The 12,438-nt window shown below is 43.7% G+C and overlaps 2 protein-coding genes across 2 annotated transcripts; both read left to right on the top strand.

Moving 5' to 3' along the window:
* The first annotated feature begins 2,505 nt into the window (after positions 1–2,505).
* dhdh.1 (dihydrodiol dehydrogenase, tandem duplicate 1) lies at positions 2,506–6,052 on the top strand. Its single transcript, XM_061068830.1, has 7 exons — positions 2,506–2,595; positions 2,685–2,796; positions 2,883–3,046; positions 4,052–4,304; positions 5,192–5,316; positions 5,518–5,668; positions 5,943–6,052. The coding sequence occupies exons 1-7, from the start codon at positions 2,506–2,508 to the stop codon at positions 6,050–6,052; spliced, it is 1,005 nt and encodes a 334-aa protein (XP_060924813.1).
* A 1,800-nt stretch (positions 6,053–7,852) lies between these two features.
* dhdh.2 (dihydrodiol dehydrogenase, tandem duplicate 2) lies at positions 7,853–12,207 on the top strand. Its single transcript, XM_061067718.1, has 7 exons — positions 7,853–7,943; positions 8,929–9,040; positions 9,228–9,391; positions 10,010–10,262; positions 11,125–11,249; positions 11,529–11,679; positions 11,889–12,207. The coding sequence occupies exons 1-7, from the start codon at positions 7,854–7,856 to the stop codon at positions 11,981–11,983; spliced, it is 990 nt and encodes a 329-aa protein (XP_060923701.1). The 5' UTR covers position 7,853; the 3' UTR covers positions 11,984–12,207.
* Positions 12,208–12,438: the final 231 nt, after the last annotated feature.

The raw sequence follows: 12,438 nt of genomic DNA, 5'->3' as shown, positions 1-12,438 counted from the left end.
TGCTCCCACAACTGCTGCGATCCACTTTCTCTCCGACTCAGAAAAAAACTCACCGAAGTGAGATAGCTCTCACTTACACTGACAGTTGGAGGAGGGGGAAAAACCCTCTGCATATCCACATCAATCAAAATAGGATTAGGATGCCTCTCTACGGCCCTTTTTATTTCCCATTAACTGACGATGCTGATGAAATCTGAACCGCTAAATGGTAACTGGGGTTGGAGAGCCACATTGTGGCTTCAACTCTCTTCAGTAATTAAGTTAAATTCAAAAACATCATTATTAGGAAGTGTTTTCATCATTACGAGATTCTCAGTTAAGAGGCTTTACTGTTACACTGGTACGTTGCCATTGTCAATGACAAAGGGCAGCGGAGTCTTTCTGACAGCCAGATAATGACATGACAATGTGTGAAACTAAACTGTCCGCTGCCATCAACCACCTTCACAGGCAAAACCATCCACGCCCCTCCGAGGAACCCGTTGTGACCGCTCGCACACGTGACCGGCCGGACGCCACTTTTCCACTGTAGCGATACAGACGAGAGATGATACATGAATTCTTAATCTAATAAAGACAGTGATAGGAGTGGAAGGCAATCGTCCCGGCAACTAGTGTATCTGAATTAATGAGGCGCTGGCTTCCTTCCGTCTGCCAGGTTTGTGAATGACGCGGTTCGTCAGCGTTCACCGTGTGAAGCCGTCGTTTTGCTGTCCGCCTCCGGGCCTCAAACTCCGTACTACGTTGGCCAACCTTGAGCTCGTGCTGAGGACTGTGGCTTTAAACAGGACATTTTGAGGTTTCAGTGTCTGACAAAGAGTGGATGTCCCTCTGTGAGGCAGAGAATAGTCAGGGTCTCAGGCTTTTGGGTAACCCTGTCCAGAACGCCTCCTTCTTCGACCACCTGAGCCGCTGCGCTGCATGAGCTTGTCTGCAGCACAGCACAGAACCAATTCATTGCTTCACACCAATTCAAAATCCAGTTGCACTCTCCCCGTTAGGTTACATCTCATCCCTCACACCTCTACCTCTTCCCTTAACACCTGTACCAATGTGTAGCTCCTGCCCGAGCTGCTGCATTCTCACCCACCCACCCAAAAAAGTTAGAAAAAAAAATTACTTAGGAGTTGGGCATTCCCATGGCAACCAGGTCCTGTGGTATAGGAAGGGATATCAGGCCAAGCCCAATGCCATTTGCATACAAATTGCCCAGCTGGTACCTTGTTGTTATGACAACGGCACACAGCTCCCAGAATTCATTTGGAAGTGAAATACAAAAAGAGAGCAGCCGGCAACAATAGTCATTTTCAAAATTATTTTTCTTCTATAATGAAGATGTTGTTTTGACAGCGACACTGTTTTCCGATGTAAACCCAAATACCTGGAGCAAATGAGAACAAAATATACGATTCTCAAGCCTCAAGACAGGCTGATCAGTGAATATGTCAGATTGTTTGCAATAAAAAATATATTTTACTGGAGAAAAATCTGTTTAAATTAGTGAATTACTGTCAGACCATAAAAAACAATCCTGGTATGAAAACCTGTTGTTTTTCTTCTCCAGAATGTCTCCATGACCTCTGGCAGACTTTCTCCAAACTGCCTCGATCTGCCTTCTTCGCGGTTCACCTGATTTTGCAAACCTTTATATAATTCCTTGCAATGAGCCGTGCCAAATCCTGAGAGCTTGAGAGAGAGAAAAGGGAAATCAGCTGACGACACAGTGTCCTCTGCTGGCAGCAACCAGCAGTAGAGTTTGCACAACTGTCTGCCTGGCTAAATGGATAATATTTAGCTTGAGGGCAAATGAGCCGATGCTTTTCCATTTTCATCCTGGCTCAGCATATACTCGCCAGTTAAATTGGCCTCCTGTTCATGAGTGTTCTGTGAACCTGTTTATCCCAGGAACCTCCACGAGACTCAAGTTTAATCATTGGCTTCTGTGCCTCTGTCAAACCACCACGGGCCAATCAGCGCCTCCCTCGACGGGGGAAACAAAGGTGCTTCCGGCTCCACTGCTTGACCTGTTGGAGAGCAAGGTGAACCCTCACCCTGTGCACATTAAACTTATTTTCCCCTCTGTGTGTTAATGATGGCAGGGAGCCCCAATGATGGTCCTGTTACAGATTGTTAGAGACAACTGGTCGAAACCACTTCAGCCTGGATTGAAAGGCCTGTATCAGCAGCAATACAGCAGTGTGTGTGTGTGTGTGTGTGTGTGTGTGTGTGTGTGTGTGTGTGTGTGTGTGTGTGTGTTTATGCACACGTGTGCGTTACACCCCATACCTCAGGGTGGGAGCAGAAGGAAGGTGACACATCCTGCCTCCCCAGCATATAAATGCAAGAGCCTTCTCACTGAAGTGCTGCCGGCGCTAAAGCGAGACAGTTTAGTACATTTCCTCCCCCCTGAATGTGCAACCTTCTCCCAAGGTCACAGCTCTCCAGCAACTCAGATCTTTCCTGAAGCTCCACTCCACACCTTTGTCGCCCAACGTCCGATTCAACATGGCAACCCGATGGGGACTGTGTGGCGCCGGGAAGATCAGCCATGACTTCAGCGTGGCCGTGAAGACTCTGCCTTCCGGAGATCACCAGGTACTCAGTAACACAAGATGTCTCCCTCAGTGACATAGCTGCTGTTACTGTGATGAATATATATCTTGGCTTTCTCTCTTCATGTGCAGATAACAGTGATTGCATCGAGGAGCTTGGAGCGCGCCAAAGAGTTTGCCAAGAAGCACGGTATTCCTGAGGCTTACGGCAGCTACGAGGAGCTCGCCAACAACCCAGACATCGGTGAGCTGAGTGCTTTAAGGAGCAGCCCACTCACAGGCAGAGATGATGGCGTGTCGGTGTTTTCCTCATCATTTGTGTTTTCGCAGACATCGTGTACCTGGGGGTTTTGCACACGGAGCACTGGCGAGTCGGTCTGCTGTTCCTCAATGCAGGAAAGAACGTCCTGTGCGAGAAACCTTTTGCCATGAACTCCAGGCAGGTGAAAGAGCTTGTCATGGCCGCAAAGAAAAACAAGGTCTTCCTGATGGAGGTAAGGTTTTAAAAGATGTAGTATGCATAGTAGGCTCAGTTAGTAGAGCAGAACCAGAAGGTCGGTGGTTTGATTCCCGGCTCTTTTACTCCACTCACTGAAGTGTCCTTGGGCAAGATGATGACCTTCAAATTGCCCCTGTGCCAGCAGTGTGTGAATGGTGTCTGATAGAATAGTGCAGCGTTTAATAAAGCTGTAAAACTGTGTGTGACAAGGGGAATGTAACTTTAAATATTGTCTTCCAATTGCTGGTCATGGAAGTTGTTGTAGTTTCAGGTATAATTCAATCAACAAAAAAATAATTGGTAGTTTGTTTGGTAGTAATTGTTGTACAGGTTATTTGTGAGGAAAAACCCCTTTTATTTCAACCATTTCCGAAGGGCCCTTACACACAAACAACCACAAAAATCAACAATGTGAACATAATAGACAATACAAACATTAGACAACAACATTGTCATTTCAACAAACACACAAACTTCATCATGATAAGTGCAATGCTCAACACACCTAATGGCCACCGAGAGACCCTGATCAAATGCTTGCCAAGTAAAAATATAAAAGATAGATAGATGCTACATACATATATATATAAATAGATATATATATACATAAAATAAATAATGAAAACATGTCACGAATCAGATGCAGAAAAAGGATGTTGCTGCTGTTAAGTTATCTAAGATGTGAGGTCGTGAAGTAAAAACGAGCTCACCCACACTCTTCTCACTCACGCACAGTCGTGCTAATCCTTAAAGCAGCAGCCTGACATTTTTGGAAAAACACTCATATTCCCTTCATTGCAGGTAGTTTATAGATCAGAAGTCATAAAGCCTATTTACTGCTCGTGCTACAGGGAAACATCTTGTCGTGTCATGTCTGAGCAGAACATCTGCTCGTATATGAAGTGAAGAGCTGTGGTGATGAACTGCTGCTCTGCTGAAACTCCTGTATTAACTGTTTACTGATGCAGTGGTGCTGTGCTCTCACCTCTGTCCCCCCCAGGCCATCTGGTCCCGCTGTTTCCCCGTGCACGCCGAGGTGCGCAGGCTGCTGGCGGAGGAGGTGGTCGGGGAGGTGAAGCTGGTGAAGGCCTACTTCGGCTCCCCCCAGCTCCACATCCCCCGCTCGGTGGAGAAAGAGCTGGGAGGAGGTGCGCTGCTCGACATCGGAGTGTACTGCCTGCAGTTTGTCCTCATGGTGTTCAATGGAGAGAGGCCGGAGTCCATCCAAGCCACGGGGGTGCTGCTTGACTCAGGTATGATTCAGCACTCGGGTCACGCAGCAGAGGTGGGATGTGCATTAGTATCATTAACCACACAGCACGAATCAGTGATTACAAACCGGCTGCTCCTCACCATGAAAAAAAAAAAAGTCGAGGAAAAGAAGAATCCCTTGAGTGACGTGATGTGAAAATTAGACCGAAAATGAACTGTCCTAAATGTAAACACCTCGGGGAAGAATTCTTCGGACAGAAAATCCCACAATTATCTCTTAAACGTCAGACTAATCCAAATCCTCTCTGTAGAGTACAGTAATAAAACTGGCAGGGGGGGGATGTAACTGCATTTCTCACAACTAGTTATCCTTCACTGTAAGATATTCACACACTTCAGCTTTTCCATCTCTTGTTCTCAGAGATCTCACCAGCAGTGGCAGATCGAAGATTTTTCTAAATCAGGGGCCATAAAGGTGCCGCAATTTGCACAGAGGGGCAAATTACATGTCCATCATCTGTGTACAATTCCTCATTCCTTCTGATGCACATTAAAGTCATTCCTTCTTCACTGTTAGCTCTACAGCTTTGAGAAAAGGCCAAGAAAATAAAAATGCTAAACAAATTGTCATATTTATTACTAGTAACTGAAAGATTTGTCTGCGTTGACATTAAAAATAGCGCACACCAAGTTAGAGATCTCTTATGTTATTATGACCTGTGTCAAAACATTTGGTTCATTATAAAACTGTGGTGGGACATATTACATAGTCACAGTCTACATATGGGAAACATTGACTGACACAACAGAAACACTTCAGGGGCCAATCAGACCCGGCCTGCCATTGAAGCTGAATTGAACTTGATTTTAAAAGGAATATTGTTAGATTGCCTTCATCAGATCAATTATTGTTCAAATATTTTGACAGGAGTGGATGAATCTGTGGTGGTGGTGATGAAGTTCTCCAGGAACAGGATGGCCTTCTGCTCCTTTTCTATCGCCGCTCGACTCCCGAATGATGCTGTCATCAGCGGCACTGAGGGCTCCATTAAAGTACGCCGTGCCAGTCTTGTACAGGAACCTTTCACTTGATTAAAAGATGATTGAGACTAAGATGGTCCCTAATTACTTTCTCATTCGATTAAGCTGAAGTATATATCAGACTGAAGATCCATACCCACTGCGTTTCATGATACACGAGTGGAATGATCGGATTAAGACGAAAGCTCATTTCCTTTTTTGCTTGCCTTGCAGGTCCTCGGCCCCATGCACTGCCCCACTACGCTGTTTGTGAATGACAAGGAGACGGAGTACCCTCTCCCTGAGCCGGGCCTCCCTCTGAACTTCACCAACAGCACTGGGCTTTGCTACGAGGCAGAGGAAGTGAGGCGGTGCCTGCTTAAGGGTAGGTCATAGTAGGAAAGTTGTGTATTTGGCCTCTAGTAGACAAAGTTTTTTGAGCCGCTGTTTAAAAAGGTAAGGTGAGCCTGAAATTCATTACTCATGAATGTACTCATCAGATCAGCTTATACAGTATTACACTCCCATGGCAATTTACATAATCAAAACATCCCCGCTTTGACCTAATTTATGCATCTTTGCGAGTATGTGCATAATTATTCATAGCTATAAACAGAAGTGCCTTTCCATCAGTGGGATTTTCTCCTCCTCATCCACAGGACTTAAGGAGAGCCCACGGATGCCTCTGGCTGAGTCTGTCTTGCTGACGGAGATCATGGATGAAATTAGGAAGCAGGTGGGAGTTGTCTTCAGCCAGGACAGCCAATGACATCACTCCGGAGCAAAGCTGTTCCACCTGACCTGAACCTGCTCAGGTGGAACAGAGGGAAGCCGCTCGAGGGAAGACGCCGGATCTCTGGCACAAACAGATCGCTATTGACATCGTGTGACACGGCCCGAGCACACACACGTTTTTCAGCTGTCACACAGTTAAATATACAACCAGTACATTCCTGGACCATGTACATCTACAGTTTATTTACCACTGTTTTCCTTTATACATTCTGTATTCTCAAATTATATTGATTGTCCCTTGGAGTATAGGTCACAACCCACCTTATCCATGTTAGTGAATGGGACATTGTCCCAATTATAAACTCAAATGAAAAATAAATTACTTCCTAAAATGGTTTCTGTCATTTTATGTAATTCTTATCACACTTGTGTTTGTTTGCTTGACCTTGTACCCATTTATTGAGCAGCATTTTGCATTTCTCCAGTAATGTCATTTGATAATGTTAGTGTTCATGTTTCCAGGAAGTTTGTCTTTAGTTTGTCTTTTAATGCTATAGAAAAGGGGTGAAAAGTCATGACTGACAGCTGACTCACGATTGGTCGATCAGATGTAGCTGCAGTGTGATGATAGCATTGCTCCCCTTCACGGTCACTACTGCAAAGACTCTGGCTCTGAATTCCATCAAAAGCACAAGATGGCAACCCCTGTATTCAAAATAGTTTGGCCTCATTGTTATACAATGGGCGGAAGATGTCAACCATTTTTATCTGCAAAGTTTTTTATGCAAACACAGTCATTCTAACTCAGTTAACAAGTAAACAACCTGCAGATTCTTTACAATACAGCACATGACAGAGACTAAGACTTTTTCTCTTCATTAAATACACGTAAAATCAAAAATGTGGTGGAAAACCAAACAAATCACGAGGTAAACAAACAGACCAGCCTTGTTGTGTGTCAACAGCCTGTAATCAAGTCCCTGGCCCTTTAAAGACAACCCCAGCTGTCACTGCGAGGTCTGTGATTGATGATTCCAATAAAGGACTGATTGTGAAAGCTGTGTGTCATTCCAAATATCCTCCGCTGGAGAGGAGAAGAAGAGACGTGGAGTGGCACATCTGAATCAAAGTGTTCCGTCAGGTCTGGCCCTTGTAGCAGCGCACAAATAGATTCATGTTCCCCTGCACAAAATGAGGCTGCTCTGTCTGCTTCTGAAGGTTGGGAGAGAGAAAGGCCTCTATTAGTCAGCATAGAGCACGGCTCATCTCAACCTTCTGTGCTGAATGAACTCCTCAAACAAGGAGGCTGTTCACTGATACACTGAGCAGCCCAATTCCAAGAAACACTTTCATTTGTGAGGAAATGAAACATTTACATACTCAGAACTTTCTTTCTAGCTACTACAGGTTTTCCTTGTGCCACATTCACCAATTATTTTTAAAGTATGAAGTTAAATTTACCGACCACACAATGTCAAGCCATGGTAAATATGATCTGTACCATAAACCACTCTTGGTGATTACATTCAAGCAAAAATTAAAGGACAATAATAATTATAGTTATAATAAATATGAGGATAAATTAATTTAGCCTGATAAAGCCTCAATCAGATGGTATATTAAACATTATTAATCTCCAGAGGAATTCAAATATAAAGATAAAAAAGATTAAAAAAACAAGAGACAAAATCAAGGTATCATCATCATCATGGAGTCGATTTCGTGCGACGCCACACGGTCAAAACGAGTACTGTGTCTCCACCATGTGGCAGAAAGCGGTCACTGCTGTAATACCTGACAGCCCCCTTCGCTGTTGTGTCACTTCCTTGTTCAACATGGCAACCAGGTGGGGGATCTGCAGCAGTGGGAAGATCAGCCATGACTTCACTGTGGCCCTGAGGACTCTGTCTGCGGAGTACCACCAGGTATCAGTGTGTTGTTAGTGTGGAGACATGTGTGTGTCTGCGGATCATGTAACAAATACACTGTCTCTGATCACACACACACATATACTGTGGAGCACACAGGAGCTGCAGGTGTAACGGACGAAGTGATTATACTCATTATTTAGCCTGTTCGTCCATTTACTTTCACGTTATTTAAACATTATTTGATTTCTTCCCCATGCCCTCCAACATCACTTCCGGTTCAGTTTTTTCAAAAGCGGAAGTACAGCTCTCTCACAAAGACGACTCCAGCGATTATTGTAAAGTGATTTTAAAAAATCTAGTTCCTCACACACACAGTCTGTTTCACGTTTATCTAAAAGCTACAAGCTTCTCTTTAAATTGACCGCTGCTGTCACCGTGCCACACAATCCGAGACTTTTACTTCGAAGGGGAACTATCTGTTTCCGTCTCCAGATTTCCTCTTTTACTTGTCACTTTACAAGATGAGTCTGAGTTCATTGGTTCGACAACACGTGAAATCTGTTAATGTTGTTAATGTTTTTAAATAATATATGATGTTTCATTTTTAATGTTCAGTAAGAGGTCTTACTTATATATATTATATATATCCATATATATTTATATATTCATATTGGAGAGCCACCTGGTGGCTATGTGTTGGAACTACTCAGTTCTGAGGCAGTGTGCTCAACTGATGGACACAATTCACTTAGTGCAACTGCAGCATTGAAAACCTAAAGACTGAAATTAAGTCTAAAGAATATCAGTAATAGGCAAGAGCTAGTTAAATGTATGTTCAATTTATTTTCAAGAGAGGAATTCTCTATGATGAGATGTTTAATTGAGCTCCACAGGTAAATGTACTAAGGCCGTAATGTCTTCATGTGCTCGAGACGACCCCAACTTCTATATAAGCCTCAGACTAAACTCTGCAGCAGCACAGTTGCTGTGAGACTTTTTAGTGATTTTGATAAATAATGGTTTGACACTGTGTCTTCAGGTTGTGGCTGTGGCTGCTCGCAGGCTGGAGGATGCACAGGAGTTTGCCAAGAAGCACAGCGTCTCCCGAGCGTATGGCAGCTACGAGGAGCTGGCCAGAGATCCAGACGTTGGTCAGTGTCTGTCATTTCAGATTTGATTGGTTCATTTTTGTAACGTGTTGTCCCTTGATGTTTTGTATCTACTGCTTCAGAAACCTCCAGATAAAGCTCGTAGTGAATCTCCACAAATTCTTATTCCAGTGCCAGTGTCCTCTTACAGCCTGGTGTTTATGTGTTATGTGTGTTTATGTGTGTACAGATGTGGTGTACGTCGGAGTTATCCACCCCTACCATCTGAGTGCTTGTCTGCTCTTCACAAACGCCAAGAAGAATGTGCTGTGTGAGAAGCCTCTGGCCATGAACACCAAGGAGGTGAAGGAGATCCTGGCGTCTGCCGAGAGGAACAACGTCTTCCTCATGGAGGTACGGGTGGAGCAGATGAAACAATCTGGACTCCTCACAACTCTAGTTTCATCTCTAATGCAACATCAGTCTGGATTCAAAGGGACAAAGTTCATGGCTGATCACATGACCACCACCCTTCACACTTTACTTTCCCTTTCAGTTATTTATCTCTTAACATAATTCTTGCTGCTCTGAGAAAAACAAGTCTGTCAAAAGTACATTCAATATATTTTGCATCCATCAATTCAACTTTATAACTAATATTGTAGATTATTCATTATTTTTAGAGTTGTTTTTAAACCTAAAATATAAGAAATTCTTAATGGGTTTATAGATGCAGTTGGTCCGGTCATGTCAGCAAAGAGTCATGTGGCTATGAGGAAGTTGTCTTGTTCCCTCAACTTATTAACGCTTAGTCATGTAATATTTATTTTCCCAACTGTCACCAGGGGGCCTCCGTACAAACCCATTTTTAATAAGTCCTTCAAAATCAAGGAATGATCATGTAACCCATCATTAATGATCCAAACCTATTAGCAGCTGATTTGTGGGACCTGTGAATCATTCCATAAAAAGAACCCAGCTTGTGCCCTTCAGATGTAAATTAAATGCCTCCTGTCCCGTCCTTGGCTCCAGGGCGTCTGGACCCGTTTTTTCCCGGCCTCAGTGGAGATCAGAAGGCTTCTGGCTCAGGAGGAGGTGGGCGAGGTCAGGCTGGTCAGAGTGGAGTTTGGCGTCCCGATAATGCACGTGCCAAGATCTGTGGAGAAGGAGCTGGGCGGAGGAGCGGTACTAGATCTTGGCATCTACTGCCTGCAGTTCATATGCATGGTGTGTAACGGAGAGAAGCCACAAAGCATACAAGCCACAGGGATCTGCCTGGAGTCAGGTACGCATCAACGGGTCAGAGGAATCTCAGACATCATTTCCCAAAGCACCGGTATCACATTTATCAGTTATCATGGCGGGACATGTTGCACTTATCAACATGATGTCAGACCTAGTATAGAAAGAAGCCTGTTATTCCAAATGAGTCATCCTCCACCACTGCTTTCTCTTCTCTTTAAAGGCATCACACACGGGTCTCACAGGTTACAACCAGCAGGGTCGACATCATTCAGCTTCTTATCTGATAATATATGGGAGTTGTGTGGTTTCGAATTGAGGATTTCTAAACACGGGAGTGTACGTGTGCGATTAAAGCTCAGATCTTATCTCCGTCACTGTCTTTTATGACTTAATTGCTGCAATAAAAGTCTGGAGATTCTCGGTCATCCAGGTCGTTGCATTTCTACAAAGTTGTACAAGGACTCTGGACACGCCTGTGGACGTTTCACCTCTCATCTGAATCACTCTGGTTCAGAAGAAGCCTCTCAGATGATGATCTTTAGTCTAAATCGCAGTAGCATTTTGTTTAGCAGAGAACACAACTGAAACATGATTAGAATATCTTTGATGGTGCTTTAATTTTAAAACCATGTCACCATCTTCATGAATTTTATTTAATCATCTCCTATTCAAATGTGCGTCAGGTGGCTCATAAGGTACCAAAGGTGGGTGGTTCGAACCCCGGCTCCTCCAGTCTGCATTCTGAAGCGTCCTTGAGCCACGGACTGAACCAAATAACTTCTGTCAGCTGTATAAATTATGTGATAGAAAAAGTGCTGCGTGTAGGAGTGAGGAATGGCCGACAAGACTGGTAATTGCACAAATATACAATCTATTAAGCTCATATCTTCATGTTGTTGCAGGAGTGGATGAGACTGTGGTTGTCACTCTGAAGTTCTCCAAGAACAGAATCGCTGCGTTCGCCTGCTCTTCCCGTGTTCAGCTGACCAATGAGGCCGTTATTGTGGGCACCAAGGGCACGATCAGGGTAGGTCATCACATGATCAGATAAAAAGTCTGAAACACCACATCTGTGTCACCACCACATTTGTGTCTTCAGAATAACATTAGAATTTAGCAAGTGGACTCAAGGTCATCTGTGGTGTAATTTAGGAAGGAAATTAGGAAGGTGTGTGTTGTGAAAAACACCTTGTGTAATAATAAAAAGTTACACAACATGACAGTTTATACTAAAGTTGCACACAATGCTCTGTATAAACTGTGATTTACTATTTGCTGTCATTGATTTACTGTTGCATGTGTTTAGGTCCCTGAACACATGTGGTGCCCCACGTCACTTGTGGTGAATGGGAAGGAGACTCAGTACCCGGTGCCTGAACCCCATTTACCTCTCAACTTCCTGAACAGCACAGGGATGCGTTATGAAGCAGAAGGGGTTCGGCAGTGTTTGCTCCAAGGTACAGTGGTGCTTTATGTACTTTACTCCAGAGAAATCAATCGATGTATACACAAACTAAAACTAGCCCATTTTTAAATGGATCTGTATTATAATTTATAATACACTCTTTCAACACCTGGTGGTGTCAGAAACCCTAAACTCTTAGGGCCATGTACAGACTTGACTGTACACTGTAAATGTCCTCACTCATTGTTTTTCCTCCTGCAGGGCTGAAGCAGAGTGCAGTGGTGTCTCATGCAGACTCTCTGTGGCTGGCTGAGGTGGAGGAGGAGATCCTCAGGCAGGTTGCGGGGGGTGTATGACAAGGACTGCCACTGAGTGTTTTACATGATATAATGAACTTTACATTCATATACTACTGCTAATTAAAGTGGTTACTTTGTGAGGATGAATTGTTTTCTTATACGTGTGTTCTGATAAATTTGCTTGAAGCAACTTTATTTATTCAAGTTTACATTGAACTAATCCAGAACTGACACACTGTACTGCTTTGATAATTTCTCAAAATAAATTTTCAACATCAACATTTTGCTCAACAGTTTGGTCTCCAGAATGTTTCACCTGAATACAGCACTTAAGGAAAATTGTGCAAATAGCAGCCTCATAATTAGATTAACAGTACAATGACTGGGTTGTGCTTCTTTCAATCCCTCTCCTCACCCTGAATGCCGGATCTTTCTCGATGCATCAGTGGTGATCAGGTACGATCTCCTGCGAGAAAACCGTCGAAATCTGGCCCAGTAAGTTCAAGAGGAAT

The sequence above is a fragment of the Limanda limanda genome, chromosome 3, assembly GCF_963576545.1.
Source record: "Limanda limanda chromosome 3, fLimLim1.1, whole genome shotgun sequence".
NCBI classification, from domain to species: domain Eukaryota; kingdom Metazoa; phylum Chordata; class Actinopteri; order Pleuronectiformes; family Pleuronectidae; genus Limanda; species Limanda limanda.
The sequence above is the reverse complement of the archived record's forward strand: the minus strand, read 5'-3'. Positions and strand labels throughout refer to the sequence as shown.